This window comes from Cnephaeus nilssonii, assembly GCF_951640355.1.
Source record: "Cnephaeus nilssonii genome assembly, chromosome: 18".
NCBI classification, from domain to species: domain Eukaryota; kingdom Metazoa; phylum Chordata; class Mammalia; order Chiroptera; family Vespertilionidae; genus Cnephaeus; species Cnephaeus nilssonii.
In genome coordinates, this window is record NC_137089.1 from 13644659 (window position 1) to 13658561 (window position 13903).

At 40.0% G+C, this 13903-nt stretch overlaps 1 protein-coding gene across 3 annotated transcripts in view; it reads left to right on the forward strand.

Moving 5' to 3' along the window:
- GRHL2 (grainyhead like transcription factor 2) overlaps positions 1 to 13903 on the forward strand; it is a 127568-nt gene that overhangs the window by 89038 nt on the left and 24627 nt on the right. For all 3 annotated transcript variants that reach the window (XM_079796123.1, XM_079796124.1, XM_079796125.1), the window contains exons 9-11: positions 7542 to 7700; positions 12538 to 12625; positions 13389 to 13528. In XM_079796123.1, coding sequence (XP_079652249.1) covers positions 7542 to 7700; positions 12538 to 12625; positions 13389 to 13528 — 387 coding nt within the window. The remainder of the gene's footprint in view (positions 1 to 7541; positions 7701 to 12537; positions 12626 to 13388; positions 13529 to 13903) is intronic.

Below are 13903 nucleotides of genomic sequence, written 5' to 3' on the forward strand. Positions count from 1 at the left end.
GAATGATAACTAACCTACTTTTGAATTCTTTCGAGATAGCATCACAAAAAGCCCCTGGAGAGAATTCAGACGGGAAGCTATTGTAATGGTCCCATTGCAAGGGGGGTTTGAAGTGGGGGCCCAGGGGACACAAAGGATGTCAGCCTCGGAGGGGCAGTTGGGGAGGTAACAGGCTTTGTTGACTGCTGTGGGGCTGAGGAAGAGCTTGGAGTCAGAGACTAGGACCAGCTGGATGACAAGGTGTCTGAGAAGTCAGAGACCATGGAGGAGAGTAAACTCCCTTAGATTTTTCATGGCACTTTGCAGTTTAAAACATGATCTCATTTTATTTTATTTTATTTTATTTTATTTTATTTTATTTTATTTTATTTTATTTCTTTAATCCTCACCTAAGGATATGTTTTTGTTGATTTTTAGAGAGAGAGGAAGGGAGAGGGAGAGAGAGAGAAACATTGATGTGAGAGAGAAACATTGATCAGTTGCTTCCCGTATGCGCCATGACCTGGGATCAAACCTACAACCTAATTATGTGCCCTGACTGGGAATGAAACCCCAAACCTTTTGGTGTATGGAACGATGCTCCAGCCCAGGGGTCCTCAAACTTTTTAAACGGGGGGCCAGTTCACTGTCCCTCAGACCGTTGGAGGGCCGGACTATAGTTTAAAAAAAAACTATGAACAAATTCCTATGCACACTGCACATATCTTATTTTGAAGTAAAAAAACAAAACGGCAAAAACACCCGCATGTGGCCCGCGGGCCGTAGTTTGAGGACGCCTGCTCCAGCCATCTGAGCCACCCAGCCAGGGCAAAGACATGAGCTCATTTTAAAGTGTCACAATACTAAGGTAAGGATAGTTATAGCTCTTTAAAAAATGAGGACTAGGAAGATGAAATAACTAGTCCCAGGCCAGAGTGCTAGGCTTTGCACTGGGTACACACCTTTTTTGAGCCCCTGGTACATTTTTTTTCTTGTTGTGCTTTCCTCTCACTTTGCTTTCCTGCTTCAGAGAGAACTCTGCCTTTCTTCTTATAAAACTTCACTTGTGAGCTGATCTCATTTAATCCCTGCCTCTGAAGCTCTGAGCTCCCATAACTCCTCCTGTTGGCAGCCTCTTCCATTCGTCCTCTCTCATTGTGTGGGTATCTCTTCCATCTTCGAAGAATACCTCTGCCGGGCCCTGCTGCCCACTGTCCGTGTTCCTGTCCACCCCTCCGTCCTCTGCCAGCGTCCAGCTGAGATGCTTCCTCTCCATCGTCATGTCCTGTCTCACTTGCCCCAGAAATCTAGTTTCCCATCTTCCCCTCCATTAGTCTGGCCTTGGGAAGGGCACAGAGCCTTTTTACTTCTGAACTTGGTGGCCTTTTCTCAGCTCTCACTCTCCTCGTCCTCTGTAACTTGGATGTCGGATACTGTGGCCATGGTTCTTGGCTTCAGTGATACACGCCCGACCTCATCAAATGTCCATTATTTGACAACCGTGATACAAGTATCTTGGTTGGCCTCTTCCCTCACCAGCCTATTTCAGGCTGCTCTTAACTTCCCCAACACAGCTCCCCTTCCCCTCCCATTAGGCTGTCTCCTTATTCCAGCTCAGGGCTCCTACAGGACATCTCCCCTGGCTGACTCGTTGAGCTTTCTCCTTTTCATCATGTGCTTACGGCATGTATAGTGAGTATATACCTTATTCGACAGTGAAAACTGTTATATCCCTCCTTTTTTTTTTTAATATAGTTTATTGATTTTTTACAGAGAGGAAGGGAGAGGGATAGAGAGCTAGAAACATGGATGAGAGAGAAATATCGATCAGCTGCCTCCTGCACACCCCCTACTGGGGATGTGCCCGCAACCAAGGTACATGCCCTTGACCGGAATCGAACCCGGGACCCTTCAGTCCGCAGGCCGACGCTGTATCCACTGAGCCACACCGGTCAGGGCTATCCCTCCTTTTCTTTAAGGGCAGGGCCCTACCATAGACTTCTCTGTCTATAGCATCTCTGTCTATAGTTTCTTCCATGCATGTGTATGTGCGCGCGCGTGCGTGTGTGTGTGTGTGTGTGTGTGTGTGTGTGTGTGTGTGTGTTTGGTGCTCAATTTAGGTTTGTTGATATACAGACAGGTAATATTTTTTGAGTATAAACCTGGTCAGTACAGCTAACCCTGCTTATTATCTTGACAAATTCAGCTACTCCAAGCAATCTCAACTCTTAAGAGGTTTTGCTTAGGGAAGCAAGAGCATAGATAAAGAGAGAAATGCATATTTAGAAAAGTAATGTTATCTTACCTCATTGGACAGATGTTTATTGAGCATCTACTGTGGGCCTGGTACTGGGACTAGACTGCGTTTGGGGTAGACAAGGACCCTCTTCTTATGGGCTTATAGCCTCATGGAGCAGACAGACAATTAAGCACTAAACAGATAAACAACAAGCTAAATCCAAATAGTGTTAAGTGCTACGAAGAAAAGAGCAGGTTGACAGAGTGTGCTATTGGTGGTGGGCGGAGGTGCGAGGAGGAGGCAGACGACAACTCCAGCTCGGGCGGTCAAGGACGAGCTGAGATTGGACTGAAACCTGAAGGAGAAGGAGTGGCAATGTGATGACATGTGGGGGCAGCACTGGAGGCAGAGGGCAGAGCAAATGGCAAAGGCTGTCAGTTGGGAACACGCTTCGTATGTTCTAGAACTGGAAAAAACTGAGTACTAAAAGAATGTAGAAAGCTGGTAGGATATGTGAGTAAGCCAAATGTGTATGTGTGCGTATACAGAGGTGCCCAAAGCGTTTATAGGAGAAAATAGAGAAATACACTATCTGGTTTTAAATCATTTCCTGAAAGTGCTATATAAATGGAGGTGTCAGGGAATCTAAGTGTTTCTTAGATCCTCAACAAAATAGCAAGCTCACTGAGGGCAGGGAATCTCATCTGGCCTGCCATTCTTGTTTCCACCTCCCAGCATAATGTCAGACCCTTGATAAATAGTTGGTGAATTAATGCAGGAAGAAACGAATGAATGCCCAAGACTGAGATTTCACTTGTTAACATTACCTACCTTTAGTCTGTCTTTCTGTCTTATTTGGCATTGCATCTGCACCCAAATACGATTGTGTAAAATAGAAGAAAAATGCTGAAAATGCAAGAAAACCATCTTGAAGGCCTTTGACAATGCTAAGAACCAAGGAGAAACCAGAGTAGGGAAATTGGCAAGAGAGCATTGATGTATTTGCATATCGTTTGTGTTTTAGAGTGGAAACGCTGGTTTTATGACCCTGTAACTTGGAGGCTAATGCACGTGCCACTCCTTGGAAAAGAGTCTCAACCTTAGGAAATAAAGAGCTTTCACAGTCTTTGATCAGAGGGGTCTTCCTGAAAATGCAAGATACACTTGTTTAAAGAGAAAAATGCTTTCCATCAACTCATGGATGTTATGATATTTTAAATTTCAAATTGCTTTGTAAATCAAAGATCAGCCCATTTCTTTTAATAGCAAGCTCTCAGAAAAATCTTGGGTGTTAATAATCAACTTAATGTAGCAATGCTAAAGCCCATCATTGATCTGTGTTTATTTTAATAAATCTTACTACATGTACTGCACAACAGAGAGGTATTATAACCTGGGCAAAGACACTTATCTTGTGTAGAAACCACCAATTGGGAATTGTAATTCACGTGTAAAAATGATTTTTAAAAAATGTCAATTGTCATGAGACTGCCTCTATTTCTGGAAAGGTCTTGGTACATTTTGAAACAATTTTTCTATCTGACTCAATCCGTGATCCAGTGACAGAATTCAAATTGCATCTGTTATCTGCTTGGATACACCTGTTTTAATGACTATTTTTCTAAAAAATATGTACTGTCAGAATTATAGGAAAACAAATAACGGAGGTTTTGAAAATATTGTATGAACATACATAACATTCATAACTCTCGGGTGACAGACCAATTGTTCATGGCATTTATATGCTCTTTACATAATCAGGGCTTCTATGAAGCTAAACAGAATTTTCTGTGCTTGACATTTGGATGAACGTTTGGTTGGGGAAAGCACACCTTTCGCTAAGTTTCTGTAATACACATTTACAAACAGTGCTTTGTAGATAAACTTCCAAGAAATTTGATCTCACATTTGCCTGCTGTGCCTGGAGCTGGGACATGGTTGGGTTTGCAAGATGAAACAAATGAATGCTTATCAGTTCCCAAGCCAAGGTTTTAGTTAATGTGCTGCTGTGCCTTCCCACCCCCTCCCCCTGCCCCAACTGCAGTTAAAGTTCAACTATTTGGGTTTTGAGTGCACCACAGCGAGACTACGATTGATACCATCGGGGACTGGAACTGCTTTGCTATTGGGTCAGGCAGCCAGGCAAGAGGAAATCGGTGCCAACCCTGTTATATATCCCTGCCTCTAAGGATGACTCTGGGAGGGCCACACCGTTTAGCAAAGGAGACCAATTCTTTTGTTGTTTACTTTTTATAGAATCAGGATGGCATGAATCAAAGCGAGCCCATTGGACCTTCTACTAAGGACCCCTCGCTATTAAGAGGACCTAGTCTAAGTGTCTCCCGGTAAAGTCTAGTGTGTTATAGCTCATTTGACCTTTAAAGACCTTCTCTACTGGGTGGCTGATGGTTATTGCTCCTCCAAGAAGGATTTAGTCTATTTGTTGTCGTATATTGCCAGTAAGCATCTGTTATTTCAGCGGCTCCGTCCTGCTCAAGTGGCCTTTGTAAGTATATACATTCCATCAGCCCAGCTCTCTTAGTTGAGACTTGGAGCTGACAAGGCCACAATTAATAGTGTTTCCTGCCTGTTGAGTGTATGCCCACTGTGAGTGATATATGGATAAATCAGTGAGCCAACCGTGAGTCTGAATAGCTTAGGAAATATTCATCAGAACACCTTTCTCCTCTGGCTTCTGCAATACGAGGCAGGCTTTCTGAGGAGTGGAACAATAGCCAGTGTGGATCGAGGACCCTGTAGATTACAGCACCAACTGGGAGATTTGTGTATGAAACACGTGGCCAAAATTAGGGACAACTGCATTGCTCACTAGAGTGATCATTGGATTTGCTGACATAAAGTTATGTTTACACATTCGGGCCAAGATAACCCCATTGCCAGTAATAATAGTTTAAAAAAAAGGCAAGTGTTCCTAGGAAAGTATGCTTTTATTTTTTGACCTAAAGATCAGCATGTGATGGCGTTATAATCTCTGGAGCACCATCATGTCCCTCTCTCCATCTAGCCTCTGACTTCTCTGTTTGCCCGGATCATAATCAGTGCATTTGTGCTAGTACTTTGCACAGTCTCAGGGACATGGTAGGTATTTAAAAATAATTTTGTGCCATGAATGAATGTTCTCCTGCGTTAGGTCATTTCTAGAAGCAATAGAGAGACGTTTCTGTCTACTTTTGCCAGGGAGGTTCAGTAGAATCAGGCATGGCATATACTCTTTCTTAGTAGTCTTTACCACTCAGTCCCCTGAATCACTTGACATCTGCATTCTTAATCACTGGTTTTCCCTACCATTCCCAAATAAACAAGCATTTGTGGAATTCCTGGTCTTAGCCCAGTGTCTGTGTGGGTTTTGTATTTTACTCATGTTCTCAGGTTCAGTGTTCTGTCCTATGTTCTCAGAGCCTCTATACACGTCTCTCTTTGGAGTGCCTTGACCTCCCTTTGTGGTCATGGCTGGATTCCTCACCTGTCTTCCCTTTGGACTCTGTGAGGCATGGGTCTGGATTTCTTCTCTATCCACAGTGTCTAACATTGTGCTTGACCCACTGTGGGTGTGTGTTGATGTTTATAGGATAAATGAATGAGTGAACCAATAATAGGAATGAATGAAATGAAATGAATGGGTAGGTCATCTGTAGGCACTTGTTTTCAGATGTTGGCTAGAAAAGTGAGAGCCTGTGGCACAAGGCACAAGGCTGTTGTAATTAGCATGTTATTAAGACCTGTCATCTGGCCTTGCCTGCTATTGATGTGTGGTGCCTTGCTAATGTGTTTCTTATTGCCAAGTAAAGAGCTTAAAAATAAAATGAAAAAATGATCCTTACATAGACATAGCACTAAAAATTAGATATCTGGTTGTATAAGTTTCCAAAAGCCTGCAGGCATTGAGCTTGAAATTTAATTAGATCAAACCTGGTAGTTTAAAAGCCATTCAAATTGAAAATTTGAATGGCTTTTAAAATGCAGTTTGGGTCAGATAATACATTTTATGAAATGACTTTCAGAATAAATAAATGTGAAACTTTAAACAATGAGTGATTTAAAGTTTTATGTTAAGTAAAAATAATACATGTGATATTAAATGAAAAACAGCACCAAGAGTATAATACAGCATACACAGTTTTTCCCAGAGACAACTATTAATATTTATATAGTTACCACATAAATCTAGGTACTGTACTCATACCTCTATTCTATAATAAATCAAACTTTAAATGATATGTATTGACATCTACCTACACTCCTCCCTCTATTCCTCTCAATATTTTATAATAAAGTTATATTTTTAGTTCTTCTGTTGGTCAGTACTGTACTCTTTAATAATTTACTTGAGTTTCCTTTCTTTTAAAAAAATTCATATAATTTCTGTTGTGTCTCTTGATGCCCCATGTTGTAAGCTGAGGATGCTGGTGCCTTTACTACATTTCTTTCTTCCTGTTTCTTGTCTTACCTTCTCCAGCTCCTCTTTCATTTTTTCACTTCTTCTATAATAGTATTTACATTCTGATTTAAAAGGAAAATTGAAAACTGAAGACATTAAGGGACTTGCCTGAGGTCTCTTAGCTGGTTAGAGCTGGGATTAAAACTTGGGGTGTTGACTCCCAATCTAGTGGATTTTCTACAGATGAGCTCATCCAATGTTTATTGACTGCCCATTCTCCTCCATGCACTATTTAGGTGCCAGCAATACAAAAATAATAAGAAATGGTCTCAAATCTTACACTTAATAGTCAAGTAGAAAGGCTAGATATATAAACAAATAACTATGTTTCAGTATAATAATGCTCCAGGGAAGCTGTTATCTAGTTTGGGTTTGGGTTGTGTGTTTTTTTATTCCATTGATCATACATTAGAGAAATTGATATAACTATTAGAAGTGACAGCTTTAACCTTTTGCACTCGGATGTCGAGTGTGACTTGACACGGTTAGCATTAGAATAAAGGAATCGAGAAAAAAGCAAGCGAGTGCAAAGGGTTAATATGCTAAGGAAGTAATGTTTTACCAAGCTAACGTATGCATGTTTGAAAAATAAGTTAAGATTTTGCTGATATACTCTAAGGAAAGTAATTTCAATGGTCCATTTTAAATTAAATATGAAAGCAAAAATTTTTATATATTTATAAATTATGCACTCTACCATGTTTTATATGCTCAACCTGTTCTTATGTCAGACTATCCAACTATTCTTCAGTTATCCTTACATATGCATTTAGTATTTTGATTTCCAGTCTAAGACTTAGGTATTTTTTAATAGACCTTTCTTATGGTGATTTATGAACGTTTTTTTCTTTCTTCCTCCCTTAGATCTTCATCACTGTGAATTGCCTGAGTACAGATTTCTCGTCCCAAAAAGGGGTGAAAGGACTTCCTTTGATGATTCAGATTGATACATACAGTTATAATAATCGTAGTAATAAACCCATTCATAGAGCTTATTGCCAGATCAAGGTCTTCTGCGACAAAGTGAGTAAAGATGACAGTTTGTCATAAAGGTATCTTTGTTATTAGATATTACTTTCAATGACATTTTCCCCTTGTCACCTACTCTTGTGTAGTGGTGTCAGAATAATCACCTTATCGATCACAGTGGGAGTGGTAATCTTTCATTCTTAATTCCTATTAGATATCTAGGGAGTCATCAATCAACTCTATTTTTAGTCATTTTTACCACTAATTTAATGACTAATTGACACTATTGTGCTGAGTCTGGTTCACTTAGATAAGTGAAGTCATAGCTTAGTAGTTTTTACTGGATGTAGATCCTGTACCAGAACATATGAATTGTAACCTTTGTTATTCTTTGGGGTTAATGGGGTCTCATTGAGAGGTTTTTGGAATGGAGGTGGCTCCTATAAAATAAATTCATTAGTAAACATGCACTCAGGAGGAGATACCGTTTTTGAATCTCCCTGAATCCCATAAGAGACGAAGCAATTAGAATAGCTAAGGTTAAAATCCCACGGTTATGTGACAAGAGATCTTTACGCATCCCAAATATGAGTGGCAGGAACAGTTTCAAGCATGAACAATTTCAAGACTTGTGTCATATCAGCATCCTTAGGGAAAGCAAAGGGGCCACTTGATTGTCAAAGACCAGGACACCTACAAAATCGACCCAAGGTACTCGCTGGAGAGGGAAGTGGGCCATCCGAGGTCTACCGTGCCATTAAAGTGTCTGAAAGTCCTGGTGTACCAGTGAGGGAGTGTACGGAGAAGTGGGTTTCTGGGAGCGGAGAGTGGAGATAGTCACAAAAAGAGAGGAGGAAACACATGAACTAGAACTGCACTGGGTTTGCGGTAGGCAGCACAGTGGTAAATATCAGAAATCTAGTGGCAACATCTAAAATATCTAATAGCCTTTCAGGTTGTGACGATTTCGGTGAGTGCCAGTCATCCGGCCGTCAGAGCAGCCGGACACTCCTAGGGACAGTGAGTTGCCTCCATGACACAGAGGCCAGTGAAGTAATAGACACGGTTGTGTCGATGAGAAAACGGTGGGCCCACAGGCATAGTAACTTGCCCAGAGGCACACAGTGAAAAATTAGAGGAGCTGGATGCAAACACAGATTCTAAACTCCTGTGAGTGAATAAATTAACTTTATACGTAAAGTAGCAAAAATGACAACTGACAATTCAAAAACTTCAATAGAGAGCCAAGGTAGACTTTCAACCCAAAATAAAAGAATCCATTTATATGTTTAATTCAGCATATTAAACAGTAAGAAAACATTTTTGGTGATGTACGAAATGGAGTTTTAAAAGTACAGCTGGGAGAGTATTTCAATAATTTGAATTCCCTTCATTTACTCCATACATTTCAAGGAAAATTGTGGAGTCCCCCTCCCTGAATCTCCCTTTTGGAAGTGAGGAGTAAAATTAGAGGCAAGGAGAAAGGAGGGAAGGATAGGACGAAAGCACTGGGCAATCCATTTACCTTTATTTCCATGGTTGGGAATAAAGTGGGAAAAAGAGTGCTTAAAGGGTACTTTTATAGTTATTTTTTCTGCAATGTTGATGTACTAAACACTAAAAATCACGGAGTGTTGTATTATTTATTGTTCATATATGCCCTAGAATAAGGGCTATACAAAACTAAGAGGGTAAATAATGATCAATTATACCTTTTGTTTGAAAATATTTAAAAAACATATCCTGTAAAAGGGAGAGGGTGGAAGTGAGAGGTGTCTCTAGGTTTATTCAAAGAATTTGTTTCTAAAAGTCAAAACAGGGTAATCTGCAGCAAGGAAAGAAATGGCTAGAGAACAACTTATTTATGTGTGCATGTGTGGATGTGTGTAGAAAAACCAGAAAGAATCATATTCACAAACACTTTGCCAATCAGAAAATAGATGGCATTTACTCTAGTTCCTATTTTATGTATTAAATACATCAGTGCTAACTAGAAGAAAATGATGGGAGGATGCTGGGAAATGTTGGCATTTGTTCCAACATGCTAGTGATGCAGTGTTTCTAGTGGGAGTTTTTAGTTTACATATCCTGATACTGAGGGTCAGGAAATTTAGGAATAAAGGAGGAAACCTCAGGGGGCAAGCAGGGTGTATTGTACTTAACCACTATTCATTTTCCTAATAAGTTAGATACAAAAGTCTTCTCCTGCATATTTTTTAAATTTTATACTCCCTAGTGAACATTTAGGTGGGGGAAATTATTTTCAAAGGATAAATTTGGTATTTGTATAAAATTATACAAATTATGCTCTTCTGGAAGAACTCGACTTTTTTAATACACTTTCATAAGAGTGGGAAGAATATTTCCTAGAAGTTTCAAGTCACAAGGAAGGAAAGGAGTTTTTGGAAGGACATGTTCAAGGAAGCTTTCTCCATCTGAAGGGAAGGACCAAAGCTTCCCTGATCGTTGTGGAGTCAGAACTTTATTTTAGAAAGAGAAGGAGAGCGGTGGCTCTCCCAGGAGTGTTCACACACTTCCAGGACTGTATTGTCATGCTGATAGCGCGTCATTCTGGGCAGGAAATTTTTTCTATAGACCAGGCACCAAGACGAGACTACGGAGATCTGTTCTATGTTTTATGTTAATCCTTTATGTCAATTCCTGTAAAATAATTAGTAGGTGACTTTGTTTCCTAAAATTTACATTGAACATATATAAATCTTGAAGCAGGTTAATTCCAGACCTTTTCCTCGTAGAAATAGTACAAAATAAAACACTAATTTAGAAATAAAATTGCTTGACAAATCTTGGGGGTATGTCTTGGGTGAGTTGTAATTTATTTAGGTAAATAAAAGTTTCATATTTATATTTATATTGATCATACAGAGATCAAAATACATAGAAAAATGCCATAAATGGACACAACAAAAATGAATAATAGGAGTCTTTTGCTTATATTTCACACCCATTTAAACAAAGTGATGTCTGTGCATTTAACAGTTAATTAACTTTATAATATTCTGAAAATATGTTATCTAAACATCAAAACTCTATAAAACCTTGATATATCTTGAAGAGACCTCCTAAGCAAATATTTCTATATTTTTAGTCTCCTCTTGCTATAAATTTCTGTGGTTTATGTATATCAATGACAACTCAAAACTTAAAAGTAAAGCACTGTAAAATAATTATATTCTTATAAGAATGAATAGTAAGTGTTTTTTAACATAAAATACATATTTAAAATATCTGGTTAAAATATTATAACTTTTAAATTTTAAATCTTACATACATAAAACTCTTAGAACTCACGTGGCATAAAGTGCCATGTAAGCATTAGCTCCAAAGCTACTCCTTTATGATACCTTCATTGACCACAAATTCCAATTGTGTCATGGCCTTACTTTGGCCAGAACTGGGAATCTGCTTTTTTAAAAGCCAATGTGATAAGCAAAAAAATACATCTCCTTGTTTTAATTCAAGCCATTTGTGTGTTTTTTTATGTGAATTGCCTATGTCATGACCTTTGTCCATTTTTCTTTGTTATGTTGTTTTTTTTTAAATTTTTATTTGAATCATTGTAGATTAAGGATTCAACACTTTATATTGCAAGTATTTTCACCAATTTGTCCCTTGGCTTTGAAATAATTTATTTTTGCATAATAGTAGGATAATTTTAATACTACAAATCTATCTTTTGGGTGTGATGATTTCGGGGTCAGTTTCTAAAAGGTTAGAGAATGCTGGCCAGTTCACCCTTCAGTGCTCCTTAAATATGCTGCCACATAGGGCAGGGGCTGTAAATGCGAATCTGAAATGTAGTTTAGTATGAGGATGTCTATCTGGTTTTCACCTGTTTTAAAGTATCATGGAAATGTGAGTGCAGATGAATTCGTCTGCATCAAGAATGGAGAGAGAGAAAGGAAAAGGAAACTGTGTTGAAACATCTGTATTTGGGGTTGAGAAATGGAAACTGAGTTAGCAAAGCTGACAGAGAAAATTGAAAGAGAGGAGAGGATAATCAGGAAATCCTCAAAAGCCAAGAAGGAAAGAGATAGACAGTGATTTGGAAGAGAAGCCAATGAAAAATATCAGGTTACCAGGAACAGAGGAGCAAAAGGAAGAGAATAAATCTTAAAAAATTGATCGGAGAGAGAGAGAGAGAAACATCGATGTGAGAGACAAACATTGGTTGTCCAGACTGGGGATCGAACCTGCAACCTGGCTATGTTCCCTGACCAGGAATCGAACCTACCACCTTTTGGTGTATGGAATGATGCTCCAATCAACTGAGCCATACCAGCCAGGGCTAGACCAAACTTTTTTCTATTTGGTTGAATGAGCACCATCTCCAAGATCATATGAACATATCAAAACAAAACATAAAGTCATATTGTATGTACAAAGTAATCTTATAGCCTGTCTAGTTTCCTTATGTCCTCCCTCATTTCCATTACTGTATGATTAGAAAAAGTTCCATCACAGCAAGCAAAGGGAAAATTTTATAGGGAGTTCACACTCAACTTTAATGCCCTCTCTGTGTCTAGGAATGATGGTAATGGGCCAAGGCTTCATCTTAGGACATTTATTATAATCAGTAAGTTACCTGAGTGGCTTCACTGGGACGGGGAACTGGGTCTGGTCTTTCTGTAGGGACTCAAAGCTGAAGTTGTGTGGCTAGTCAAGATACCAAAAAAGGGAGAAATCTAGTAGAAGTGAGACCCGTCAGCCTTCAGAACTGAGCCTGACCTCACTGGGGGGATGGAAATGGGACTGCCCGCTCTCCTCCTTCCCTTGTTTTGTCTCTCGTCCCTGTGATTTGCATGCAGCAGTGTTTGTGTGTGCTTTGATAACATGCCTGGCATTGTCTGTATTTGTTTTCCCCTCTCAGGGAGCAGAAAGAAAAATCCGAGATGAAGAGAGGAAGCAGAACAGGAAGAAGGGGAAAGGCCAGGCCTCCCAAACCCAGTGCAACAATTGTGAGTGTCACTGAAAGGGATGGGCTCCCCTGGGCCCACTGGGGAGCAGGTGGGAAGAAGTGGGTTGCAGGAGAAACTACAGACATGCAAGGGATTACTTGCTGTTCCCTAGAGTCAGTTGTCCCTGCGAAAAGCAAATAGAATCAATGATCACAGAGTGTTTGCGCTAGGAGGGATTTTGTAATATGATTGAGACCAACACTTTCCGTTTACAGACAAGAAATCTAGGACACAGAGAGGGATGGAGAGCTGGGTGAAAAAGGTGAAGGGATTAAATAAACAAGCAAACAAATAAAAAACTCACAGACACAGACAACAGTATGGTGATTACTAGAGGGAAAAGGGGGAGGGGGTAAAAAGAGGGTAGAGGGGCGATAAATGGTGAAGGAAGGAGGCTTGACTTTGGGTGGTGAACACACAATACAATATGCAGGTGACGCATTATAGAATTGTACACTTGAAACCTATATAATTTTATTAACCTGTGTCAGCCCAATAAAGCCAATAAAAATTTTAAGAAAGAAACCTAGGACACACAGAGGGACGGCGGGCATGAGGGGAGCAGCAGTCCACCTCAGGAGTGCTCACTCGAAGTTCGAGCTTTTTCTGTTGGCTTGGCAGTGGGAAAGGGGGCTCATTTATGGCATTTGGAAAGCTTCGTAGGAGAAAGTCATGAAATGTGGCTAAGACTAGAGCTTACATTTGAGAGTTCTTAGTCATGTGTAACCCTCTGAATTTTGTTTTTTTTTTTCACCACTTCCAGCCTCTGATGGAAAGTTGGCAGCGATACCTTTACAAAAGAAGAGTGACATCACCTACTTCAAAACGATGCCTGATCTGCACTCGCAGCCGGTCCTCTTCATCCCCGATGTTCACTTTGCAAACCTGCAGAGGACAGGACAGGTATGAGCTGCCTGCTGACGTCTACTTGCCATCCATCCGCGGGGCTGGTAGAGCCTTCAGATAGAATCACTTCAGACAGCGTTGCCCTTAAAAATAAAACAGACACTGGGCATTCGGCAGTCAGTCAGTCCCCCCGGAAAATGGATTTTCATACAAAGGAATGTCTCAAGGGAGGAAACCAACTTACTACGGGGAAGAAGAGAATGAGCTGATATTAGTGAAGTGTTGACAAAGCACCGAAAGGAAGAAAGTTAGAAGGCTGATAACCTGTAAGAAGTTTTGTTAGTTTCCTCACATGGGATTGGCCCGATGCAATAGAGCCCCACCTAATGGTGGGAAGTTGAACTGTGCCTATAACTTCAAGTTGCAAAATTC